The sequence below is a fragment of the Cyanistes caeruleus genome, chromosome 19 (assembly GCF_971803275.1).
Source record: "Cyanistes caeruleus chromosome 19, bCyaCae1.hap1.1, whole genome shotgun sequence".
NCBI lineage: Eukaryota > Metazoa > Chordata > Aves > Passeriformes > Paridae > Cyanistes > Cyanistes caeruleus.
The window spans coordinates 3,251,207-3,265,200 of record NC_141719.1 but is presented as its reverse complement, the minus strand read 5'-3'; the positions used below and the strand labels follow the sequence as shown (position 1 = coordinate 3,265,200).

General features: G+C 40.0%; 1 protein-coding gene across 1 annotated transcript; it reads left to right on the top strand.

Moving 5' to 3' along the window:
* The first annotated feature begins 3,967 nt into the window (after positions 1 to 3,967).
* LOC111937238 (uncharacterized) lies at positions 3,968 to 9,533 on the top strand. The gene is made up of 8 exons (XM_086857248.1): positions 3,968 to 4,145; positions 4,792 to 4,995; positions 5,081 to 5,206; positions 5,488 to 5,628; positions 6,044 to 6,146; positions 6,265 to 6,336; positions 6,428 to 6,723; positions 9,377 to 9,533. Exons 2-4 carry the CDS (start codon positions 4,799 to 4,801, stop codon positions 5,570 to 5,572), a joined length of 408 nt encoding a protein of 135 aa, XP_086713374.1. The 5' UTR covers positions 3,968 to 4,145; positions 4,792 to 4,798; the 3' UTR covers positions 5,573 to 5,628; positions 6,044 to 6,146; positions 6,265 to 6,336; positions 6,428 to 6,723; positions 9,377 to 9,533.
* The last annotated feature ends 4,461 nt before the right edge of the window (positions 9,534 to 13,994 follow it).

Sequence of the window (13,994 nt, the reverse complement as noted above, 5' to 3'; positions counted from 1 at the left end):
TCATCGTTTCCTTCTGAGGATTGTCTCCCCAAAATGGTTTTATTTTCATGCAGGGTGTCTTAAGCAAAGCAGTGGGACTCTGCTCCACAGAAGAGCAAATCCCCCTGGGCTTTACTGAGGTGCTTCCATGATGGAAGGAGTAGTTCTTGCTCAAGAACTGAACATTCTGTAATTCATCTTCTTTCTCCACACTACAGGATCTCACTCTTGTGGGATTCACTGCTGGCCACCAAAAGAACAGGGGAAGATTTTGCAAAAAAAACAGGACTGAAGGCACAGGTACAACCCAGAGCTACCAGGGGTCAAAAAGCTCGAGTTCCTTTGCCCAGAGGGTTTGCAGCAAAGCACTGAATCGAGATGGACTGCTTCTCTTAAAGATCCACAGCTACTGTAAGAAAAAGGAGAGTTATTTTTGGAAGGTCTTTTATGAAGAGGTAGTGCTTTTTTGGCTTTGGCACTGGGGATTGTGTTTTATTTCAGCCTGAATCCTGTGATGAGGTGAGTGAAGCGAAATGAGGTGGATGCTTTTTGAAAGAAAAAAGCAGAACAGAGGCAGATGGTGAGGGGGAGAAAGTAAAAATAGGAAACATGAAACAAATATATTGTTAGAGATGCCATTTTTCTGTAGTAAAAATGCTTCAGCTTCTTGGTTTGATTGACTGTTACTTTTTTTTTTTTTTACTTCATGTTTCCTGCATGTTTTATTGCATGTTAGGTACCACACAGCATAATTCAGTTTCTTTTTTGGACAAAAATGAATGCTTTTCAGATATGATGATATCAGATAAAAGAAGGAAGTTAGGAAGCTCATGTGAAAGAATTTAAATGTGATGAATCATCCAACCTCAGCAGTGAACAATAAATGTGAGGAATTCTACTTTGGTATTACTTGGATTATACTGCTCAAGGTGCAGTGTAGGTCTTGACTTCACTTTCCTTAAAATCTCTTAGAATAAAGTAGCTCTTGTGCTGTATCATGAAATGACCAGAGGCTCAGTTCGGAAATTAATGTGTTCCTCTTTAACTGAATGTCAATTTATCTTTTATGTTCTGTTCCTAACAATTGGAGGGGTTCTGAAAGCACTAAGGATCTAACACAAGCAAAGTCTCCTGCTGGAATGAATCGTGGGTGATAAACCCTGTGGTTTTCAGTTTCCAGCTTTATTCTTATGTCTATTTATTAAATAGTTGCTTTGATTCTGTTTTGGGTTAGAAAGACTGGTTACAAGATGAGAGATGCTCTTTGGGGGGCTGATTCATGTCATTGCTGTGCTGTGTCTTTTAATGAGGTGTCAGTATTGCACTGGAACATGGAAATAAATGTCTTTGTGCCAGTGTCGTAGCTCCCTTTCTATCTAGAAATAACCATTATGTAACAAATACAAAAAGCAAAGACTCCCTAAAGTAGGACACTTAGAAGTCTAAAATATTAAGAGGGGTCTAAAATGGATTCTGTTCCTGAGGTGTAGGTCTTCCCACATCTGCTTAATGAAATGGTTTGGAGTCACCCTCATCTTCCAAGTCCTTAAATTATGGATAATTGGAATCTGGGAGAACATCCAGTGAAAGGGCTGAGCTTCCCATGCCTTCTGGAAACAGGATACTGGGCTGGATCAGCTTGGTCTCTGTGAGGGTTTTATCCCATTACACAAATACTTTAATTACTGTATGAAGAAGTTTGCATGGGCATTTCCAGGGAGCAGTTTATCAATCCCATCTCATAAAACAGAAGATAAACGGGGTACTTAGACATGCTCCTGGGTTAACTGATAGCTCCTGTAGCAACACAGGGCATTTTGAAATGAAAACCACACTTCAGGAGGTTTCTGGGTGCACTACTGCCATGCTAAACAAGATGTTTGCTCTGGAAACTACTGAAGCACAGTGAAATATATTCATCAGCAGCAAGGTGATAGCACAGCCAGGATTTTTAACTGATGGAGGGGGAGAGAGTAAGCTGCTGTAGCTATGAGACTGCCATACAAACCTCTATAAATACATATGTAAATATATATATCTATATAAACCTCTGAAATTCCTTCCTGCATGGCTGCAGTTTGGGGTTGGGAGGAGGCAGCTTCTGCACCTGGTGCCCTCTGTTCCACATTTGTGCATTACTCCAGAGAACAAACCCCAACCTTTGGGGCCTGGGGAATTGGCTTTGGAGTTTCATTCCTGAGTAGCAGCTGCTGCTTCATAAGACACAATTCCATGTCCCAGGAATGCTTCTCATTTCGGGACCTGCGTGAAACCGCTCGGGGGCAAAAAATATTCACCTTGTTGACAGGGATGTCCAGGTGGTAAAACCAACATCAATACAAATATTGGTGGGATTGAAAGCATTCCTGTGCTGCATTTGTCACACAGACAGGATCAGCTTCAGCAGCTGAAATAAACACTGTCTGGCAGATCCTAATGAGATGAAAAGAAAAAAAACCACCCTCACAAAAATGGCAAATATACATTAACTTAACAGCTTTGAAAATTTTTCTTATGTAGTAATTAATTTTTGAGGACACTGACACTGTCCTCTGTTTTTACATGCTATTTTTAACTTTATTAGCATGCATAACAGCAGTAGCTTGCTTAGCTTAGCAGGCATAAAAGATAAGTTGTTGCATGACTGCTTTTGTTTCCAAATTACTTGGTAGAACTAAATGTTGTTTGTACCTTCTTGCTCCTCCCAGCACCTTTGTGATTCCAAAATAAACAGGAACCTTAAGCACACAACAGGTTTTGGTGTTAACACAATTCTGTTCTTTGGAATGTGGATCTAGCTATACAAACAATAATTATATTTGTGAAGGCAATCAGAAGAACGAAATATGAAAAGCCTCTAAACCAGTCCTGTTCATTTGGAAACAGTATCACTGAGTAGATATTTTACAGAAATAATGGTGAATTATGAGAAATTATATCCAAATTAAATGGGTAAAGTACAAGGGATTACCTTTATGCACATGTATCACTGAGAATATGGGCTATTTTGAGCAAAACTATAATTAAGCTACAATAATGCTTTTAAATTTCACTTTTCTGTTAACTCACATAGTAAAATGTACTATGAAAACCTCTCACATGCTGAAGATGTAAATGACAAAAGACAAAGATAAGCTTCAGGGAGTGATGGCCATTTTCTCCAGCTCTTTATTTTCAAGTTATGTAAGTATTGGACAAACAAACAAAAAATTGTTTTGGTTATTCAGCTGATTCAGAAAATGAAAATAAATATTTTTATAAGACTTCAGTCACCTACTAGGTCTTGAGCCAACTTGAGTTGTTACTGTGACTCTACCAAAGCTGAAGTAGAAATAATAGAAAAATAAATTGGCAGGTATAATTGTCCGTCTCTTGTTTATATAAAATTATCCAAATATTGCTGGCTAACTTGGTCTGAGTTTTTAGTTACTTATTTTAAAACACAAGCTGCATCAGCAGGAGTGTGTGGAGCTGCGAAGGACCTGGTGGAATGCAGTTTTCATACGTGTCACTATTAGAACACACTGTGACAACAGGGATTGCAAATTCTCACTGCATTTTCTTTCTCTTGGTGTCAGGGATTTAGCATTTTAACAGGTAGGTCACATTTCAAACATTTTTTGCTCTTCAGAGAAAAATTCTAGTTTTGTCTCTGAATCTGGCCTTTCAGAAGGTAGGATAACCTTGTACTTTGGATATTCTTCCTGCGAATTGCTGCTCGGGAAAACAGTAGATTTTTAAATTGTGCATAACACATGTAACTGAAGTTTGTTATTAAACAAATATTAAAAAAAAAAACTAAGCCATGCTGAGTTACTTCTTCCTCTGTGTCTCAACGAAGGGCTGAGAGCAGTTTTTACCTGAGAGCCACTGGCTGCTCCCTCAGGACAGGTTTCGAGTCATTTGGTTTAACATTTAAAACCCTTTTGATTTTTAGCCTTTTTCCTTAAAACCCAGCCCGGGCCCCTCCCCGCCCTCACGTGATCCTCACGTCATCAGCGCGCGCCGTCGGTCACGTGTCCCCTGTTTACTTCGGTCTGTGGCGGCGGCGGCTGGGGGACGGACAGACCGATCCTGACCGACAGACCGAGCAGCCCGCCGGGGGCAGCGGAGACTGGCGGCGGGGAAAAGGGAGGGGCGGGCGTACCCCGCAGGGAGGCTGTGAGGTGCGCTTGTACTCTGTCAGGAGCGGCGTGAGGGGCTGGTGTCCCCCCTCAGGGGTGGCATGAGGCGGGAGTGTTTGTGTCTGTGGGTCTGTCCCTGGAGCGGCGTGAGTGGGAATGTCCCCTCTCCTTAGGAGCGGCGTGGGGCGGGAATGTGCCTTCCCCTCAGGAGGGGCGTGAGGGGGAATGTGCCCTCCCCTCAGGAGCGGCGTGAGGGGGAATGTCGCCTCCCCTCAGGAGCTGCGTGAGGGGGAATGTCCCCTTCCCCTCAGGAGCTGCGTGGGGGGGAATGTCGCCTCCCCTCAGAAGCTGCGTGAGGGGGAATGTCGCCTCCCCTCAGGAGCTGCGTGAGGGGGAATGTCGCCTCCCCTCAGGAGCGGTGTGAGGGGCTGTCCCGCAGTCCTTCACCGTGTTCCTACTGGAAGCCATCCCGCTCTCAGCCGCTGCTGCCGCGGAGAGACGCCGAGGGGGGAAGACCCGAGCGGGTGGGCGCGGGTCGGGAGCCGCCGGTGCGGGGCTGCAGCGGGTGCTTGACTTGCGAGTAGCCAAAGGTGTTCGGCCATCAGTCCTCGCTGTGCTGGCTCGGGACGCTGAGGTACCACCTTTTGTCCTGAGCTGCCTCTAAATAAAGCCTCTCCTTTATTTCCAGGCTCACCATGTCCCTGCCAGCAAAGAGGTGTGGAAGGCCCCCAGTGTTGTCTTTTCTGGAGAAGAAAAAGAGAAAGCAAAGTCTTGATAGAAGAAGGGGGAAAACAAGGATTTATGTGGGAAATCACATTGATCGGTGGTTGACACTTAAAGAAAAATTTGATTTCAGAAATGATGCAGAAGTTGCAGGTTTTTTACTGGACATGTGAGTAGATTGTCACAATACTCTGTTTGCTAATACTAAGTAAATAATTCTGAGTATTGATACCAGTTGTGTCTTTTCTTTCTAGGTATGATAGCTATGACCTGTTGTCTAATGCACCACACTGTCCCCTCTCTGAGGGTGTGAGAAGGATAACTGGGAATGAAGAAAGAGCATTGTCAGCCAGCACTCCTTTAATAGCAGCAGATGGAACGTTAGTACTGTCCTCTCCTTACTTGGGAAGGGTGGATGAAATATTTTTCTTGTTACCACTTGAAAGACTATAGCTAATGTTTAAAAATAATGAGATAAAAGTTGTATATAAAAAGGAAAATATACAGCTAATTCTACTTAAATTGGAGATTTTGAGTATCTTTCATAGAAGATTTTCTGTCTTTGTTTTCTTGTTTGTATAGTTGAGCGCATGACGCTACTGAAGAGTGAACAGGCACAACTTTTTTGCAAGAAGAAGTGTTTAACAGATTGTTTTTGCAGGTATGACAATGATGACCAGCTGCCTAAAGAATCTGCTTGTTGTGGATTTGGAGATGTGAGAACTGTAACTGTGAAAGAGAAGTGAGAGATACCAGGGGACTACACTTTGACAAGGACAGAGGACACATTAGTGATACTGAGGTTTTTTGCATGTTTCTCACTTGGAATTTATGGATTTTATTATCATATTTAATTTTGTTTATTAGAAACTCGTATCATTCATGCTCTGCTTCATTATCTAAAAGTATCTTGGTACATAATCAATGGTCCAGTCCTTCTGAGGCAAGAATCTGAAAGAGGTATCAGAAAAGTTGTAAAATACCTAAGAGTACAAGCAACAAACCCAGTGACTGCCTTCCTTAATTGTGTACAGGGCTCATGAGTGATCAAGGAAACAGCCAGTACTTTACATGTGCCCCCATCAGCAGTTAGGCTTTTACAGCAGTGCAGTGTCCAGGCAGCTGCATGTGCTTTAACCTTTCTCAAAAGAAAGAAGTTTCATTGTTGACCAAGTGATGTTGCACACTAAGTGATGTGTTAAACTATCTAAAAATAGTGCTGTGCTCAGCGAGGCCGCCCCATGGACTGCTGGTGTCTGTTACTGCAGTGTCTTCAGTAACTGGGGCATTCCCAGTTGAGATCAGAGGAGCCTCCAATAGGTATGCTTGTCCATTACTTTTTCTTTAGGTTTTGATTATTCACAACAGTCTTACCTAATAATTCATTCATGTCTTAGTTTTCTGACCTTTAAAGAACTGTATCTTTTAATGTGTACAGGGAGACACAGAGACCATAGGACATTGCATTGGCATTGCATGATGTGTCCAAACCCCTCGCCAATATGGTGAAGTATGTCAAGTACCATGTTTGTCTGATTCTCATCATCCACTGTGGTTTTCCTTGAGACTTTCCTAATTGTTCTTACTTTTGATTTTAATAGGTGAACGAGTTGGGGTTCAGAAAGCAATTCTATGGCAGAGAAGAATTCTTGGAAGCTGGATCAGGAGCAAATAAACACCAGTGCTGATGAAGCTGAAAAATTCAAGTGCATTCTTCAAAATAGCATTTTTCTCTGGCACTATAATTTTGGTTTGGAGTGCAGCAGTAACTGAATTCCTGGGACTGATTTGATACAGGTGAGACAGAGGATTTGAGTTCGATTGATTGCTTCAGCCTTCTGAGATGCAAGAAATATTGTGAAAAATTGGTTTGAAAACAACTTTGTCACCCTGAAAGGTGAGGCAGTGAGGCTTTGGAACAGTCTCATAATATCAATGTGAAGGTTCTAAATCCCACCAAGTACGTAAAATGCTGGACAAATGATCAGGCACGTACCCAGTGCAAATTGTACAGGGCTAAGGAGCAACAGCTGCCTAAGATAAAGAGAGTCAAAGATAAGAGGTGTTTAATGAGACAGGCATCCTAGGGCTTGCTGTGTTATTGCAGGGAATATTTATCTACCAACAGAAGTTGTATAACCTCACTGTAATGAAAATGGTTTGTGTTTCTGTGTCTGAACACATCAGTGGTGATGGTTGGGTTTGTCATTGGCTCACAGGAGAGCAGTGAGGTAGAATGCTGATGTCACTGAGGTTCTAACTGGCTGTGGGATGTCCATACAGGGGTCAGGTCAGTTAGCCAAAGCCAGTAGCCTTGCGTGTTAAAAGTAAGACCAAACTCAGTTGCTAGCTCAGAGGTTTTAGAAATCTGGGCAAATAGGAAACAGGGAGTTTTTTTCAGAAAGGAGCAGTGCTTATGTTAATGTATACTTCTTTCTTGTTTTCAAAGGTGTGGTACTGTACTTCCTATTGAGGGGAGGTGATGCAGACAGGTATTTCCTGCTTTCCAGGAATTTGGCTGTCATGTTTTCCTGTTGTTGTTTTAGGCTTTACCAAATACGTCTTTTCATTTTGTGCTTGTAAGGGTCAGGAAAAGAACAAAGTCTTATTGTAGGTGCTTTATTAACACATTCAGAGTTAATAATCATAAAGCAGCTGGTGTATTCTAGGCTTTTTACTCTCGAGTCTAGTTTTAGGTTGGCTAAACGCTACCTATTAAGGAAATGCACACATCAAAGACAGTGGAGGAAGAACAGTTAAATTCAGCTTCATTGGTGGCTTAATGTTTGGTTTCTGGTTTGGTTTTGGAGCCTGATGACATTGGCTTTCAGCACTTGTAGAGAATTAAGTTGATGGAGAAACAGTGAGGGAGCCAAGTGACTTTGAGATTTTTGCCAGGTGAAATGGAATGGCTTTTTGAATTGTGGCTATTGTGAGGAGTCAGCAGATTGATATAACAGGAAGGAAAGAATGTACAGAAATTCTGATTTAAAGGGGCATTAGCAGGGCAAAACCAAGTGGAAGAGTTACCAACCCACATCCATTAAGGTTTCAGTCCTTCTCCAATGCTTCTTCTGTTATTAGCTTCTAACTTTAACATTTGGAATTTAACCAAGCTAATTTAAAATTCTTTTTCCAGTGTACATATAACAATTACAAAGCTGTCAAAGCGGATAATAAACAATATTTTAAAAATATATGTTATTTGCTGTAACACTGAAAAGTGACGAGTCAAAGTGGTTGAACAGGGGTTTTTGAGGATGCTTTGGGGAATCTGAGATTTTTTTCCTGTTGTAGTAGTTGAGCCATAAGGATTCAAAAATTCCTTTATCTGTGTTAATAAGACATATTCTCATGATAGAACTGCCCATGCCAGGGGGTTGGAACAAGATGATCTTTAAGGTCCCTTCCAACCCAGGCTATTCTGTGATTCTATGAACTGACTTTCTTGGGATTTGATTATGAACTGTATAATTTTTTCCCTCAATTCAGTACAAATGAAACGGAATACAAATATAAAATAGATACTCAGAAGTGTTACAGCAGCTCAGCAAGCAAGATTCAAGTGTGGAGTAGGATGAGTTGGTGTCAGTCAGTAACAAATGTTGAGTTGGGAAGCCCTAGCTTTGTGGGAGGCTTCAGCTTGTCCCTGTCTCTCCTAAAATGGCACTGGCAGCACCTTTTGTAATGGTGTTTGCTGCACAGCTTTCCTCATAGCTGTGGGACTTTGCAAGACTCTGTATTGCAGAACCTCTCTTCATCTTGAGTAGTGTGTTCTCTGAAAAGCCGTGTGATTACTGTCCAGACATCGCAGTTGTAAAGTGCAGTTCCCTTGGAAAGTAAATAAACAATGTCCAGAGAAGGTCTGGCAAGCTATTAATGCTGAAGACTTACCTGGCCAAAGGTGAACAGCTGAGGAGCTTCTTAACAAACAGGAAAATAAAGTTAAATTTAAAAGAAAAAGGGGAAAAAAAAGAAAGCCTGATAAATATAATCTGCTTGGTAGAACAGCTTCCTGTGCTCTCCAAACAAATCAATTTTCAGTGCCTTGTTTTGACCAGTTACAGTTTTTAGTTGGCCTAAAAGATTCTGCATGTACTGCTTTTAATATTTAGTGTTCATAGTTTGTTTTTAATTAAGGAAAAAAAAACCCAACAAACCAAAAACAACCACCCCTCATCCCTGACAAACCAGGGTCTGTGGTTGTTCCACTGTGACTTCAAAGGGACTGTAAGACAGCTTTTCCTTACAGACAATTGAGTGGTTAGTCTCAGACAAATAATTTATTGTAATTCTGAAGGTTGTTCTGTATTTCACTATAGTGAAACTTCTGTTTATATATCATAGAAACATAAGATATTGGTCTCTTAATGTACATTGCACATAGAAAAGCCCAAATGCCCTTAATGTGATATTTCCTGTTATTTCCAAGTTGGAAGATTGTATTAAGAGAATGCACTTCCCTAGACAGACTGAAAAAATACAAACTTATTTCATATTTAGGTATTTGAATGTCATATTGTAACTGTTATTATTGTGTTGCTTTTCAGGGTGAGCAGCAAGAAGAAAATCTTGCATAACAGTACCGGGGCAGTTTTTACTCCATTTTGATTTTGCTGTGAGGTTATTGTGAACTGTAAAGAATTACTGTAAGTTGTGTGAAATTCCATGGTGTGTTGAGCAGCACATTAAACTTAATTACCTGAAGTTTTCTTCTGTTATTTTAATGTTAATAAAGTGTGTGGAGTGGATTATTTCCCTGGGAGAGTCTCTACAGAGTTCTCTGTACAGCAGAGGGGCAGCAAAAAAGAACAAGCCAGAATGCTCATGGTACTGCTAAGCTTAGTCAGAATTTAATAACTTTTTGTAGGTTATCTTAATGACTGAGTTCCTTACATTTTATTTAAAACTCAAAAGGGTTAAGATAGAAATAATCTAGTGTCAGTTGCAGCATAGTGTGCTTCCATCTGAATGTGTTTCTTGGAATTCTCTTTTTTAGGAAACAAATATAACATGTCTCATATATTGGAAGGCATTTCTGCAGTTGATTGATTCCCTGAAAAATGATGGGTAAAAATGCTGGACTGTAGATTGCATTGTGTTGGTGCCTTGGAAAAAATGAGTAATTGAGATCAGCTACTCAGGTGCTTATCTAAAATCTTTTGTTATTGAATAATTTGATATCTTACTTTGGCTTTTAATAATACAAAAGCTGATGTACATGAGCTGATACAAGATGCACCTTAATTATTTTCTTCTGTAACAAAGATGAAATAAGTGGAGTACTTTCAGTAACTGAAGTTCTACAGAACGGTGTTGGTGGTTCTGAATCTGTTTTGTAGTTACCAAGTGTGAGTAATCCTGGAAAGGTTTTGAACCGAGACGCTGAGCTTGGTATGATGTTCAGGTTATTCAGTGTACGCTTGTCAGAAAAACAGAAACTTCCAGTTTTCTGATTTTAACTTCTTTTTTTTTTTTTCTTTAACCACACACTTGCGTAAGCTTTCAGGTCTTGATCTTACAGTATTGAAGCCAGCTGGGCTTTCCCACCAACTTACACTAGAACAGCCTTTCAGTGGGGAGAAATTCCCCTAATTAGATCATTAGATCATTATACTCGGCATTCCATTTTTCAAATGAGCTACTTCACTGGCTGTAAGAAACTGCTCTTGCTCTTAAATATTATCTTGATGCTTTTGAAATATCCGAATTCAGTGTTGCTTTATGAACAATAGATTTTTCTCTAAATTCTGCACAGATCTTTAAAAACAAAAAGTTGGGAAGGCAGTTTTTCGAGACTTTGTCAAGATGAAAATGCCACTTCCTCTGTATTTGTGTTCCCTCTTTGCTCTGTAGCTTTCAGATTTTTCTTTGACTACCAAACACTGATTCATGTAAATAACTCAGTTTGGCTCATGGAAGAAGTGTGTCTGGTGACACTTACTCTGAGTGAAGTGTCTTCCAGTGCTCTCAGATTTTCAATTCCTGGTGTCATTACAGTGAAGAGGGAAGAGGACTCAGCCTTCCATTATGTTTTCCTCCAAAGTCTTCAAGATCCAAAGAATCCACAACTGTGGCATGTTCTCAGCCAGTTCAACCTCGTTCTTGTCCCTTTTTAAATGCACCCTGCAAATATTTCTCTTATTTAACATCATACTGTTATACAAGTGGAATAATACTGCCAGTGCCTGTTCTCTTGAGTTGCACTCACTGTGTAAATTACTGGTAGAATGATTATTCTTGTTCATAGTACTGGAGTATAGTACCATGAATCCCTTACTAAGGCTTCCCCCTAACTTCCCACTACACTGGAACTTCATGCTGAAGAAAAATCTAGAGAAAGTAGACTTCTAAACATTTCCTTTTTAATACAGTGTGACAGATGATTTGGGTTGCTATATGAGCATATGCTTCTGAACATCTGACTTCTGTAGAGCAGAATATTATCATTGTTATTTTCCTGTAAAGTTAGCAGAATGGTGAATGGAAATGATTCTGAAACAAGATTTTTTTCTTCTGATGGATGTGCAGTGGCTCTGCTTTAGTCAAAATGGCTAAATAAGGCTTTCTGCTCCTGTAGGTCTGTGGGAATTGTGGAATTTGACTTGTTCAGATGTCAGAACTAAACCCATAAGAATTACTTACCCTCTTACTCCAATGATACAGTAAAAATGTACATTTAGGAGAATTACTTTAAGCAGAATAATAAGTTACGCTGTTGGTAATACTGAATACTTAGGGCGTAAACCTATAATGTTGAACAAGAAAATTTTCTGTAAGATTTATAGTGAAAGGCAAATAGTAGCTATAAAAACACCAAATTTTGGTTTTATTTTGTGTTTGTAAAGTGGACTTAGTGTGCCAATTGATTTCCTTAGAACTGTGGATCTATCAAATCTTTTGCAGTGTCAATATTTACATACATAAACTGGGAACCTTCATCCAAATGAGGGCTGTTCGGTGTTTAACTTAAATTTCAAACCATTTGTTAAAGAATTGAAGTTACAATGCAGTGGTTTTCATAGTACTAACCTAATTTTCTATTACTTTGCCTTCACAAGAAGCTATTTTTAAAATCCCAATACCTACAACTGTGCTTATAGGTCACAAAATGTAGTATCACCTGAAAACTTTGTGTGTCTTGCTGGGAAAAGGTAGTCTGGCCTATATTGTGATTTACTTTTGTAGTAAAAAAACCCTACAAAACAGGAGGAAAAATTGCTAAAATAGCTCTTGCAGATGTCTTGGTGAAATAAGGAGTTTTGCAGATCATCACAGACGCACACCAGAGGGGAGTAGAACTGAGGTGAGATACTGGAATAGGGTACTTAAAGAAACAGTGTTTCAATGCCCTGTTTTCTTGACTTTTGAAATTGCTGTTTAATTCTCTGGCTCTTTTTTTACTCTCACTGCTTACAAGTCTGTAAAGCTTGATAAGACAGTCAAGAGGAATGCTGCACTGAGGCACATTATTTAAGAATATAACAGGGATGCAGGAATATGGTTTTATTCTGAATTCTTCAGGCTTAGTAGATCATCATGGGTTTAATTTTGTAAAATTGAAATATTAAATATGACTTTATAAGCCATGATCATTTGCCTGATTTAATAGGATGAAATACTATCATCAGTGTGATGATGCTTGTTATTACTTTGGCAAGAGGCTTTCATGTCTTGTGTCTGTTAGTGAGAAGTCTTTTGGGCTTTTAAATCATGACACCCCAAACAATTTTCAGCTGTGTGTCATGTTAAGCGTTCTCATGAGTCACTGCTCAGAATACTGATCAGTGGATAGCAGGAAGGGGAATGCATCAAAGGAGGAATTCCAGGGGTAGGAGAAGTGGAGCTTCAGTTTGAGATGTGTAAATGAAATGTGGGTCAGAGAGGAATGGTGAACCTGAGCGCTGCTTGTGGTTTGAGTGGCCTGTGCCAGGACAAGCCTGCTTCCTCTCTTTCCCCTGTCTCAGCAGAAGTGATTAATTTAATGTATAATTCCAGAGAGATTCCTCACCACTACAGCACTCAGAGGCCTGGCAGTGAGCATTGTGGTTTCACAATGCTCAGGATTCAACAGATAAACTGGACACTTCTGACATCAGGTAGAGCTGATGAGTGTGAGAAGTTACACCTTCACCACCTCACTTAGGTCATAGAGCAATACTTCTTTCTGTAGTTCTTGTGCATAAATGTAAAGCTGACTTGTATTTAAGATTCCAAGATCAGTCTGCTCTACTCAGTGCTGTATGTAATCACGCTCTGTATGCAGTGTTTGGTGGAGCTGTATCCAAAGCCTGCCCAGGGTATCTAGAAACAGAGAGGGCAAGAGTTTGTGTGTGTGTGTGTGTGTGTGTGTGTGTGTGTACACAAACAGCCCCTCCCTCCAGTTTGTTTTATGAAATCTTTAACATGGATTGAAAGGGACCTCTGAAGGTCATCTCATCCACCCTGCTCCAAGCAGGGCTGACTTCAGGTTTGGATCAGTTTACTCAGACCCTTGGCCTCCTGAGAACTTGGGTATTTTACAGAATTTTGTAATGTTGTTTCATGAAACATAGGATCCAGAATGGTTTCAGCTTGCATGGCTGTTTTCCATTTTTCTTTTTTTACTCTTATTGTAGTAGTCAAAGTCTCGATCCATGGCATTTAAGATACGTGACCTGACAGTATGGGAACCCTTAAAATACATTAATGGGAGCAACTTAATATAGCTACAGACAATTTGTGATTTGAATAGCTTTGTCTGTGCTAGGTAACTATGTGTGCACTTGGAGATGTTTTAAGATGTATCAAAGATCTTTCTTTCTCTGGCTTTAGGAGAGGATATGGTCTGAAGTGAGATAACCACAGACACTGTGTTAAATAATCTTTTTTATGTGATTACTATTGTGTATTTGTAAATATCTCCTATCCATAGTAGCAAAAATACGTTGGTGAAGGTGTATGCAGTAAAGAGAGATAGTACAAAATCAGGGTCTCTTGTATGGACATATGCTGCTATTTAACTTCATTACATTGGTTCTTTGGCTTCAGTCAGCTTAAGTGACAAACTGCATATGCTTTCCTAAAAAAATGTTTGGGTTAGATATTTTAAATATAACTAAAGAAGTAATTGTTTTTCAAGATAGGCTATTCTTTTCTGAAGTTAGTATGTATTCCTATTCTTCATCT